The 13082-nt window shown below is 43.2% G+C and overlaps 2 protein-coding genes across 2 annotated transcripts in view; one reads left to right on the top strand and one right to left on the bottom strand.

Moving 5' to 3' along the window:
- Positions 1 to 393: 393 nt before the first annotated feature.
- On the top strand, positions 394 to 1779 carry LOC135484806 (uncharacterized). Its single transcript, XM_064766491.1, has one exon. It carries the CDS (start codon positions 394 to 396, stop codon positions 1777 to 1779), a length of 1386 nt encoding a protein of 461 aa, XP_064622561.1.
- Positions 1761 to 13082, bottom strand: part of LOC135484034 (uncharacterized) — a 29622-nt gene continuing 18300 nt past the window's right edge. Inside the window, exons 4-6 of the mRNA XM_064765065.1 lie at positions 8071 to 8242; positions 4484 to 5296; positions 1761 to 3294 (exon numbers count right to left, since the gene is read on the bottom strand). Of these exons, the coding sequence (XP_064621135.1) occupies positions 2501 to 3294; positions 4484 to 5296; positions 8071 to 8242 (1779 nt within the window). The 3' untranslated portion in view covers positions 1761 to 2500. The remainder of the gene's footprint in view (positions 3295 to 4483; positions 5297 to 8070; positions 8243 to 13082) is intronic.

The raw sequence follows: 13082 nt of genomic DNA, 5'->3' as shown, positions 1-13082 counted from the left end.
ACATGCACTGAATATGATTTCAACACGGTCACAGACAAATGCTATATACACCAAGTTTCAGCCAAATTGCATGCATGATAACTGTTGGAGATTGACCTCTTAGTTTAATCTTAGGCCTAATGCTGTGTCGCCATCTGTGATTGTAGTTTGTAACCAAACCCCCTTTTTGTCTTTCCCGCCACTAAACTTGTTGGAGCTCTCCTATTGTTTTTACATTTTAAAGGTGCTAATAAAAGAGTTAGATTTGTAAAATAGAAACACGAGGGTTTCTTTCCGTTATTTAGCCGGCAAGTTTCGCCAATTTCGGGCTGGTTCCGTGGTCCCCGAAATTGTGGTGCCGTAAACCCGGGAGAGTAAGAACTTAAGAAGGTTTTGAACACTTGTTTGGCGAAAATGCCGGAGAACGAGGCCGGAGTTCCTGAAGGACGTGATGCGGTCCGAAAATCACGCTCAGCGGCGAAAGGCTGGGTGACGCGTGCATCCAATGCACTGAAGCGTGCATGTAAGGATGCACGTCAACCGTTTGGGAAGGATGCCGTAAGTAAAGTGGCAATAGAAAGCTGTATCAATGACTTCGATCGATATTTGGTGTCATTTGAGAAGGCCCAATCGGAAGTTGAAATGACAATCGAAGATGAGCTTGCACAAGAGCAAGACATTGATCAGGCCTTTGCTTTCATATCTGAGGCAAAGCAGTCTAGGCACGAGGCACAGATTATGTTGGAAGAGATTGTGACCCGTATGTCAAAGGGTCCAAAATCGAAAGACAGTAATGACGATTTCGATGACGGGGCAAGTTGTGCCTCGAACAGCTCCATGGCGTCGATGGGAAGGGTACGCCTTCCCAAGTTGGAACTGCCAACCTTTTCAGGGGTGATAACGGAATGGCAGTCATTCTGGGACCAATTCACCGCACTTGTCGATGAAAACGAGAGTATACCGGAGATAAGCAAGTTCTCGTACCTCTCTTCGCTGCTCGAAGGTGAGGCTAAGTGTGTGATAAAGGGTCTCCCAGTGACGGAGGAGAACTATCACATCGCAAGCAAGTTGCTAACGGATCGGTATGGAAGACGTGAAAGGATTATTTTCACACATGTTCAGGCCTTGTTAAATGCGTCTATGCCTGGACACGGACAGGGTGGAAAGATGGTTGGAAATCGAGTTTCAGCACTTTGGCGGTTGCAGGACGAACTATTGCTACACATTCGCAGCCTCCAAGCCCTCGGTATAGAGGGATCGGAATATGGTTTCCTACTGACCCCCCTGATTCTGTCACGCTTGCCTAATGACATACGTATGGAGTGGGCACGGGAGAGTGACGGAAGGGAAGCGGATTTGGAGTTCCTACTAGACTTCATGAAGAGGGAGATAAATCGACGAGAGAGATCGGAAACCTTTAAGGTTTTGACCAAGACTGACAATGTTGGTACCCAGGGACATGGGATTGATGCAACAGCTGACATGGCTGAGGACAAGCAACGTGTGGCGACTGCATCCGCCTTGCAGTCACCTAGTGTAGCCTCACATTCTGGTGGTAATTCATGTGGTGTATGTGGGAAAACCCACCAGACTGAGAAATGCTGGGGATTGTTAAACCTCCCAGTTTCAGAGAGACATTCGAAGGTGCAGTCATGTAAGTTGTGTTTCAGGTGCTTGGGTAAGTCACACTTTGCCAAGGGTTGTATTGCACAATGTTCAAAGTGTAAGGGTCGACACCATGCCATTTTGTGCAATGGTGGTGGTGGTAGTGGTAAAACTGCTCTTTGCCCTTGTGTATAACTGCATTTCTTTTTTCCTGATCTACAATTAAATACAAACGGCGTACCCCTTTAAGTAACAAATGCATTTTAAAAATTCTTTCCCGAGGCAGTGTGTTCTTATAAACTGATCTGACTGAGACCCAACAGTTTGACTTTAGCCGCGTTGATCAAGGCAAAACAATAAACCTGAACTTTAGAAATTGAAAATGAAGATTTTAATGCTTTTCAATTCAAAATATTTGCTCCAGGTTTAATGTACTCCAAGCAAATGTCCCGCACATTTATCTTACCACAACTAAGACACTCCATACCGATTCTTAATCTTTAAAAGTTAACCCTTTTGCTGGGGAAGCCATTTTTAGGCAGGAGTGTGGCAGTGAACAGGGCCCTTTCAATGCTGAGCAGGCAAAAAATGTTCAAAAGTGTCCCCATCTATAGTATTTAGATCAAACTAATGTTTCCCAAGTGCGTTTGGTATATTAAGAGAGGCTGATGATGAATTATAATGATAATAGGGCAAGGATGTACTATGCATGTCATCTGCACACATGATGGATATGTTACATGACATGCTATGCACGTTACCAACAGTGAAAGGGTTAAACTACCATCCCTCACCAAGTACCTGTCAACTGGCCACATCCAATACATCCGAGCAAAGCCCTAAAAGGCTGAAACCTAATCAAGTACAAGCTTGTTATCTAGTTCTAGACAGAAATTCTACAATAGCTGACATCCTATCATCGCCCGCTAAACGGATACCTGATCAATAATCGACGTTTACGAATAAATCTGTACATGAAATACAACAATGTCAAGGTCACTAAACTAAAAACAAATAAATGCGCCGTGGGAACATTGTTCGGGTTTATAACAGGTTCCACGGCTTTATGAGATTTGTGAGATATGTAATTTTGCTCTTGCTTGGCATTCTCAACAATTAAAATGTCTTTATTTTTATCCGCTGTCTTTTTCTTGCCATCTTCATCAGCATCATAATAGTAGCGATCATACTGCTCCTCATCATTCTGCTCAATCTCAGCGTCTAAAAACGGCTTTTTCACAGGAGCTTTTTGGCCAATTAAGAACTTGGCTTCTTGGTTCTGATCATCATTGTAGAGATCCTGACTTTCCTCATCTTGATTAGCATAGCCCTGATAATCGTCATTTTCCTCAGCATAATCCTGGCCATGATCCTGATCACCACGTCTTGCTTTATTCCCCTTTTGATTGTGTGAACCAGCTTTAACTTTTCCTCTTTCAACACTACCAGATATCCCTTTTCGAAGTTCATTTTTTCTCAGTGCTGGAGCCTGTTTGGTTTTGACATGTACTCCATCTTTTATGAAATCCTGTTGATGCTGTTTCGGAAGCTGATGGAGCGTTTTGCTGCTACTGGCCATGTTCCTCTGGTTGTTTGCAGTAGTGCCCCCTGGTGCCATCACCTGAAATAGGTTAGTCACCTCGACCAGATGATAGAGATGAGCCGCCAGTGTTCCAGCAGCGACAGCCGTTTTGTGACTCAAACAACCCTCTGAAAGATGAAGCAGAAGTCATAAGCAACTTGATGTAACACATTTGTAAGTACAAATCTCATGGGTAATAGAAAATTGCATGGCAAGGACAACTGGCTAAATTTTCATTTAGTCTTATCTGCCATGTATTTGGCTCTGGAGTTGTTTTAGCTCAATGATTATAACCCATATCAACAAACAGGAACTGTGGGCAGGTTCAAGGATGTCACCTTTTACGCCAATACATTATCTAAGACAGCTAGAGGTCTGAAGTGTAAAGTCAGGTTAGAAACTCAAACAGACTGATATGTACATAAATCATTGAACAAGGTAAAATAGAAAAGAAACGAAATGAATGCATGTGATGAAATATTCAGGAAAAGAGGCAACTTTAAGGGTAACCCGATACCAAGCCGATGAATTATTTATGCAAAGCAAACATTAAGGGCCATCCTTCAACACTCACCATCACGCTGCCATCGCCCAATGTTTCTATGGCAATGGCCAAAGAAGCGGAATTCCTTTAATACCCTTTGAACTTCATTGGTTTCTCAATTTTCTGGGACAAATCAAAATACCATTTAGGGAGTAAGTACTTAGGCATGTTAGGTAGATTGGGACTTCGCTGCTTTTCATTACTGTAGTGACCATTAGCATTTAAAACAACCAAGAAACATCCAAGCAGGTTTCAGCTCACATATGGCTAATAAGCCGGGTCCGATCCATACTCGGCTGGCCATTCCTGCCAAAAGAACCTACAATGGTCCACGGAGGCTGCTATCAACACTGTGTGATATATCTCCTTCTCTGCCAACCGCACATGAAGGTGGTCTATTGCATCATGACCTCTGTCACGGTATTGCAACATCCCTGTTGCAGTGCCCAACTGTCAGTGACATAGTTTTGCAGTGCCCAACTGTCGAGGACATAACGTTGTTCATTTCAGATTTTAGAACAACCGATTTAAATGCGTGATGAATTTCACAAAGCAATATTTTGGCACATAAAATTTGGTAAACAGTAATTCGAACAATTTTTAAGTATGATCTACTTATTCTTTAATTTTTTTATACAGTGACATCGGTATAAAATGCAGAACATTTCTGCACAGTACAATTCAGTGATATGGCATCCCTCGCTGTGGGCAACTGACTCTCCACAGTGATCTATAATTCTGACAAAGAAGCGCATCCAGAGAAAGCAACTCACCTGCTAATGCCTTTTCATAGAGTAGCTTGCGGGCGATGTCAATATGACCCCTTAGGTCCATATCATCGTCATCTTCCTCCTCGTCATCGTCATCCTCCTGCTCTCCCTCCTGCTCCCCCTCCTGGTAGATGCCCTCCTCTTCTCCATGATTGCCCTGTTTCAAATCAGACCGCGTGTGACGACTCAATTCAACATTCCCTTCAGACTCGATTAGATTCCTATTCAGCCCAACCTTCTCCCCAGGGAAATGTTTGGCCGCCTTCACATTGTTATTATTTTGAGTAGTTTTTCCAAGTAAAGGTAAAGGTCTGTCAACTTGGCCTACAGGAGCATTGTCTTTGTTTTCACTCGCCAACTTAGGTGGTGGTGGTTTCTGTAACTGGGCACGCTGCGCGTCTGGATGGAGATTAGAGTTCTTTTGCATATTTCTCATCGGTGACCCTGTATCGTGAACTAACTGATCATCGACAACTTTCATATTGTTTTGGTTTAGAATGACCGCTACAGGTTTCGGTGTGCCCTCACCCTTGACAACTGGGGCATGGGCAAGTTTGAAAAGTTCATATGGGCTGTCACGTTTTTTAAGGTTGACATTCTCCTGCTTCTTTGGCGGATGATAAACATCGGCGATCTTCTGCTGCATGTTCATATCATCCTCATCCTCGTATTGGTACTGCTCATCATGACTGATATTCGGCAAGATTGGCCTCGGCATCGTACCATAACATCCTGGCATCTTCTGCCAACTTATCACCTGCTCCAAGAGAGACACCTGGAAGAATTCCCGGAAGCCAAGCGTACCGCATACAAACACTGCAAATAAACATAATGAAAACTGTCTTAATAGCATTAAACATACTGACAATCCTAAATTCAATATTACCCTATTATGTTAGAATCCTCAGGGTAACTTCACACTCTGGATGGTCTACTCAGTAGTTTAACTTTCAACAGTCATGGCCATAATGTATCGATGTGTAGGGTCCCGATTTTTAGCCAAGCCACCAGGCCTGGATCCTGCCAAAACCGTGGACTTTAACAGGCACTTACTGCCCGACTTTCCGCTATGAGCTTTCTTTCTCCGAGACTAGTTGCCACCCCAAGGCTAAGGAGGCCTGTCTCCCCCAAAACAACAAATCATTTCTTGGACAACCCTTTGTTTAAAAACGCAGATGACGCATACTATGTATAATCAGTAATGAGACGAGGAGCACAATTCAATGACAAGCACACTTGGCCCACAAGAGACTACATTTCAGTTGACTAATTACGAGGCGCAGAATATGTCAACGTCTGGTAATCAATTACCTAGCTACAGATGGCGCATATCAAGCAGGTTATCCATGCGCTAATACAGGGGATTGCAGGCGCCCTCCTTTCAATATAACAAAGCTCTTTGAAATATTTCTCTGAGATGCCCCCTCTTTCTAGAACACCTGACAGAACGCCCCTCCTTGGATTATAAAATTTCACCACATGCCCCTGCCAACGATGACATGTTTGTAGGAGGGGGATGATGGCATGTATATATACCATCGGTCAAGACATTTATGAATTAGGCGATTAAAGGACAGTATCCAACACATCTAATTATGCCTTATATCTGTAGGCCTACATAACAGTTTAATTTGTTATTTTCACCAGAATAACAAGGAGCAATTTTAGTGCTCAAAAGTTAGAATTAATTGTGAAATGAGTTACTTTAAATTGGTACCTAATAGTACCTTGTTTTTGATTGATTGCACCATTTTTGGGGCTATTAGTGGCCAAACATGGCAGAATTCACCCCAAGTCTCCTTGATCACCTCCCTTAACTCTTTCGCGTCCGCTCCCGGGCATGGCCGGGTTGCATTCCCAACAGTTGACGGCCGCTCCCGGCCATGTCCGGGACCCTATCTTCCCCGATTCAAATGCTTGTAGAGCCTACTATGTGTACTAGGAATAAAATACGAGCACACCGTCTGCTTCGCAGATAGTATCGCCATCTATACAAATTTTGACACGTTATATTGGCGGTATAGGAGCTGGTATTGACCTTTTAGTCGGGCATCTTACCACGTGCATGGTGTGATATTTGTTCCTGGTTTTCGATTTTGCTAGCCATAGGTAAAAGCCCTATTTACACATGTAACTGTTACTAACACGTAGTTTTAAGTCCAGAAGTCTCAGAAATACATTTTGAACGGCTACGTTCTGTTTGGGAAAAGGGAGCAAAATAAGATGACACATCTGGAATTTTAACTCCAGGTTGTTGAGTACTTCATGCAGGAATTCAAAACAGGGCTTCCAGGGGATCTTCCACATCCCAGAGGTAGATTCTCTGATGCAGGAGATGCTGTGAGGCTGGAGGCAAGATACTCTGAGCATTGGCCTGAAGATCTTCCTTTTTAGGATACTACACCTGGGGTGAAGAGACGGAGGAAGTTGCGCATTTGTGCACAATGTCGAAAGGATCCAAATCCATATGTTGTGAACCAAGACCTTCCACGTGCTCCTCCCAGGCCGGAGTCATCAGTCCAATGCCCTGAGTGCCAGGTAGCCCTCCACATCACCCCCTGCTTCAAGCTGTGGCATACATCTGCCTAATTCATTCAACAAACAAGCTGGTAATTGAAAAGAGTTTTTTTAGCATTTATCAGCTATGATCTGAATCATGCCCTCTGCAACCCCCATGACCCCCAAGCCCGGGGGAGGGGGGGGGGTGGGGGGTGGGATACAACAAAAGCTTGTCTTCTATATTGTTCTTTGAATGTTTCCTCCCAAAATTGAATGTTTTCAGTGATAAATAACTAAAGGTAAACCATTTTGATTCATTTCAAAACCGTTCATAATCATTGAAAAATTTGAAAAAGATTTCGACCCTTGCACTCAGTTACTATAATATTTTGCCTACAAGGGGTTAATCTTTTGACCTGAAACACTACATGCTATTAGCTTATGTTCTTATCATCATTTCCTGAAAGTTTCAAAGCTGTATTGAGTGAAATAAACTTTCTAAACGTTTTGAAGTAAAAAAAAGGAAAATTTCCCTTTTTGCACCGAATGACCCCAGATTTTAGACCCCAAGGGTTTAAATTTTTTGAAAACTTTGACTATGTTCATGTAGCTAAAGGTCTTGCCATTAGTTTGTAAAAGTTTCACCTTCATATTCCAAGCAATAAAAGTTCTATGATTTTTTAAGCAAAAAATTTCATTTTCTGCGTTCTTTCAAAAAAGTATGCGGCCAGAGACTACGGTACACTATAAAAGTATATGGACGCGAAAGGGTTAATCTCTTGAATCCCAAAACTAGAAAATCCCGGGATCCCAGGGTGGTCACGTGGTTGCGAAATTGGGTCTGAATTTCACGATGTATAGCGCCCGCATACAACCGCCGGTACCAAAGTCCGGTACCGAGGCACCATCTTCCCAGGCATGCTCTAACTGACCCTACTGTACATCAAACACGCTTAAACAAGCAATTAACTAGCGTTCCACCTCAAGCGAATAAAAATATCACTGAGACCGACCTGTCGGTCGTTGGGAAAAAAGTTATTTCAAAATGACTGACTGGTCGGTCACCGAGATTAAGTCTTAGTGATTACTACCTTCTTCCATGAAGAGATCCTGGTAATATGGCATAACAATACCATTGGTCTTCATGAGTTTCTCCCTCATCGTATTCTCAACATTTGAGCACAACTCCAGCTGTATTTGCTGTATGCCACCCGGCCGATTATGTTCTTCCAACCAAAGATTGAGACGTGGAGCACAACCAACCTGAAGAGAGACCATGAGAAATAATCAATGATAAATTTTAATTTTATTGAGCTGTCGTATAAAGACTTCAATCCAAAATGAGATCACGACTGTAAATCTAAGCCTGAAATCTAAGAAGAAAAATTGAAAACTGTCATTGCTGTGACGCAATACCTTTATATCAGAAAAAAGACAAGAAAATGCATGGTGCATTCAGAGAAGCAACTTCCAAGACCTTTGTATGATATATGGTTGTGAGCTGCAAGTTGAGTTCATGTAATGCAGAGCAATTGCAACTGGAAATCGTCATCAGTTTTATAAATCACTAGTAAAGTTACCCGTGGTATGGCTTAAGCCACAACCACATTAACAATTTTTCTTCAGCAAGATATGATAACACCAGATGTCGGGTGGAGCTACTTGGAGAACTAAACTTGCTGTGTCGTCCAGACTAAACATGAATTCTCCGCAACACTTCCTAAAGATTCAGTGGGAAAGAGAGTCCAGATCAATATCACTCGTTTACTGGCCTCTCTTTAGCAAGGAGGGCGCTAAAGGTTGGGTTACAGCATATTTCACAATTCGAGTGCCTGTTTTATACACCAAACCTAAAATGCAAACGCCACAAAAATTTCCAACTTGTACAAAAATACGCCCCAAATTAATTTACAATATAGACCTAGGTCAAGTTTTTACATTACAACCCACCCAGAATGTAGAAATGCTTGTTTTCCCCTCAATGCTGTCATGCTGTTGAAAACACTGGTCAGAAAGTGGATGGTGCTGCACCTGGAGTGACAACATGTTGCTTGAAAATAGAACAGGCAACTCAGACAACAACACTGGTGGAAAGTATCGAATTACTTGAATAAGAAAAGTTCTTGAGTTGACCAAAAACAGGTGTAAAACTCGCCGGACAACATGGACAACTCGCCATTGACACTTTGCAAATTGACTATTCTTCACTGGTCTGTCACTTTGTTCGCTGATGACGTCATCAACACATTTTGGTTCCTGAAGTCTCCAACAGATGGCAGGGCGAAAGTTGCAAATTGACTGCTCTTCACTGGTCTGTCACTTTGTTCGCTACTGATTACGTCATCAACACGAAACGGTCAACTTCGGCAATGTCCGGCAATTTCCGTGAGTTTTAGATCAGACAAAATTCCTGAATAAAATCGCTAAAAAGTCCACATTCCCGGCAAATGTTTAGACTGAGAATCGATCATTTTGTGAACGGAAAGGTAGTGAAAGGTTAGGTGAAGTTTCAAAGAGACAGTGCCCACGGTTGCCGTGATTTCCTTGGAAGTCTATAGATTTAGTAGTGTAGATAGTTTGTTTAAAGTAACTGTCGGCTTTTTATTGCAGTTAGCAGTATGTTTGTTCTTCTTCTGGTTCATCAGCAAACTATTTTTCTGAACGTGTTTGATGCTTTTCTTATTTTGTTCAAGCTCTCAGATAGTAGAAAAACGGTTATTCGTTATTTTCAGTACCCGCAAGTCCTGGCGCGAAAGACATTTCCCGCCACATCAGTGCAAGCCGAGATCCGAGTTCACGTCACCCTGCTATTAAGATGCAACGTCATGTGTACCAAATTTCAAGTTCATAGCTTTAGTGGTTAAGAAACGTGCCATAGTTACACTCAAACGACAGTCGGCCATCTTGAGTGCGAAATCAGCCATTTTGAAACTTGGCCTTGATATTCACCCGATACACGTGCACACCAAATATGAAATGTCTAGGCGAACTTGTTCAGAATGTAGAGAGGTCACAAGGCATTTGGAAGTTTTACAACAAAATGGCCGCCAGTCAATCATCTTGAATGCGAAATCAACCATTATCGAAGTTGGCCTTGATATTTACACCATACAAGTGCACACTAAATATGAAATGTCTAGGTGAACTCGTTCAGATTGTAGAGAGGTAACAAGGCATTTGCAAGTTTTACAACAAAATGGCCGACAGTCAGCCATCTTGAGTGCGAAATCAGCCATTATCGAACTTGGCCTTGATATTCACCAGATACACGTGGACACCAAATATGAAATGTCTAGGCGAACTCGTTCAGAATGTAGAGAGGTCACAAAAGTGCGACATACAGATGGACGGACGGCCAGACGGAAAATCCTGATAAAAACAATATATCTGAATTTTCTCCGAAAGTGCGGATATAATGAAATGGCCAGGGGCCATTGTGCTCACCATATAGATATTTGGTGCTTTGAAATTCATCCAGGTTTAGAAACATTGTACATGTATAGTATATAGGTCAAACCAAAGTCGGTATGACATGTGATGTATCGTTGCTTGGAGTAAGTACCATAAGGGAGCATCCATTAAGTACGTACGCACTGAGGGGGGAGGGGGGTCTATGAAATCCGTACACTATGCGTACAGGGGGGGGGAGGGGGGTTAATGGTCTTGCGTACGTATGCAACCCAAGAACCATTTTTTGAACAAATAAAAAATAAATATGATCATAATAATCTTCTCCTCTTTCTTTAATATTCGTATTTGGATAATCATACTTGTTCTTCACAAGATGTGTGAACTCATACGCTTCTGGGTTCGGATGTTACCCGACTACAATGTTTTAGCAATTTCCAGCGCCGTTTAATTTCCCGGTAATGATTGTCGCCGTCAGAGAAAAATTGCGCAGTCGACTTGCCAATACGACGCCAATCCGATTGTGGCGCCACAATGTAGCAAAATCAGGAACTATGTCTGTTTGTCTGCTAGGGAATTCAAGGTTTTATAGGCGTACGCTCGTACAGGGGGGAGGGGGGTATGAGGCAATGCGTACAAGGTGCATACAGGGGGGAGGGGGGGTCTCAAAATTGGCATTTTCGTGCGTACGTACTTAACCCTTTCACTGCGTATACCCGGTAATACCGGGTATAATAAAATGTCGCTCAAATGCGCGTACCCGGTACCACCGTGTACTCAATAAAACCTAAATCAAAATTAGCGCCTGAACAGTTGGTTCCATCTATCGTTTTATCTATGAACTATAGACCATATCCACGTGTTTCAAATCGGTTTTTCAGTACATAGAACAATGGCAGGGCGCAAAGCATCGTGCAAACGATTCACTCTGGATGAAGTTGTAGAAGACATATTCGCTGACGATGACAGCGAGGACAATTTTGATTTAGACGACACAGGTAATTCAACGTTTCCAGATGATGATGGTGATATTGAGAACAGTGATTTAGAGTGTTATATAGGCGATTTGATGCTCGATGATGTTCCCATGGCCATGGCTGATGAGGAGGGCCAAGGTGAACTGAGTGATGAAATTGAAAGGCCTATGTCTGTTGATTCAGACCATCATTCTGATGATGATAATGATGCTGGCCTACCGAATCGCAAAAGACGTAGACAGTTCCCGAGCCCCGAATGTAGATTGACTAACTTTACTTTTAGTGATATGGGGCGGGGTAGTGAAAGCGAAAGTGATGGAGATTACAAGCCAATGCAAGCTGCACGTGGTCGTGGAAGGGGCCGACGTGGTCCACGTGTTTGTGGTTGCCTAGCTCGTGGCATCGATCGCCCCGCTCCTGCTCGGTATGAAAGTGAAGAGGAAGACGAGCCAGAGCAAGCTGTACGTGGTCGTGGAAGGGGTAGACGTGGTCGTCCACGTGTTCGTGGTGGCCTTGCTCGTGGCGGTCAGCCGTGGGGGGAGCGAGGTGGTAATCTTAGGAGGGGTCGGCCTCGTGCTAAAGGACAGGGGCCAAGGCCTGCCAGGGCTCAAAATCCAAGGATTGTTTGGGACATTGATCTAAATGACAGTTATTTGCCTAAGCAACTTCCATTTGTTGCTGGCGAGAGACTCAAAGTTAGGATTGGTGACAATGCGTCTATTGATGACTTCTTCGCTCTGTACTTCACTGATGACATCTTTAGGCATATTGTAGAGGAAACAAACAGGTATGCTCATCAGTTTATCCAAGCCAACCAGAACAACCTGAAAGAGTCCTCCAGAGTGCATGCTTGGAAAGACACGACGGTAGCTGAAATGAAGACATTTTTTGGCCTTATTGGGCTTATGGGTGTTATCCACAAGCCTAGGTTGGAAATGTATTGGGCTAAGGATGATCTGATAGAAACCCCTATATTAGGACAGATAATGACTAGGGATAGGTTCTTCCTTGTACTCAAATTCCTTCACTTTGCAAATAATGAAGACCCAGCATATGATCCCAGAGATCCCGATAGGGACAGGCTTTACAAGATAAGGCCTCTGATCAGAAAGGTGAGGGATCGCATGAGGCGTGTGTTTGCTCCTGGTAAAGACCTCTGCGTTGATGAGTCTCTTCTTCTATTCAAGGGCAGACTTCTATTCAAACAATGCATCCGAACTAAGAGGTCTCGCTTTGGTATAAAGTTTTATGAACTCTGCACAGCCGAAGGAATCACTCTTGATTTCATTGTCTACTCAGGTGAAAACACTTTTAGGGACCATGATTATCCAGAGCCTCAAATGTTGGTAAGTGAACGTATCCCCCTGAACCTCATTCAGCCTTATCTTGGCCACGGCCACACATTGTACCTAGATAACTACTACACATCTCCAGCTTTGGCTATGTACCTCCTCGATCATGATACATACCTCTGTGGGACCATCAACCCAAAGCGTGCAAATTATCTTGGTGACCTTGGCACCAGGAGACTGGAAAAGGGGACACCTTGTTTCATGAAGTCACAAACTGGGCACATGCAAGCTGTGAAGTTCAGGGCAATAAAGGACAAATGGAATGGCAAACCAAAAGAGGTATGTATGTTGACTACGGAGGGAAGGGCTGCGATGATACCTACCGGGAAAAGGGACAAGAATGACAATGCAATATCAAAACCTGCC

The sequence above is a fragment of the Lineus longissimus genome, chromosome 3 (assembly GCF_910592395.1).
Source record: "Lineus longissimus chromosome 3, tnLinLong1.2, whole genome shotgun sequence".
NCBI classification, from domain to species: Eukaryota; Metazoa; Nemertea; class Pilidiophora; order Heteronemertea; family Lineidae; genus Lineus; species Lineus longissimus.
This window is presented reverse-complemented; position numbering and strand designations above follow the sequence as displayed.

Excerpts from the sequence above, each read along its gene's own strand:
- LOC135484806 (XM_064766491.1), top strand. The coding sequence starts at position 394 with ATGCCGGAGAACGAGGCCGGAGTTCCTGAAGGACGTGATGCGGTCCGA.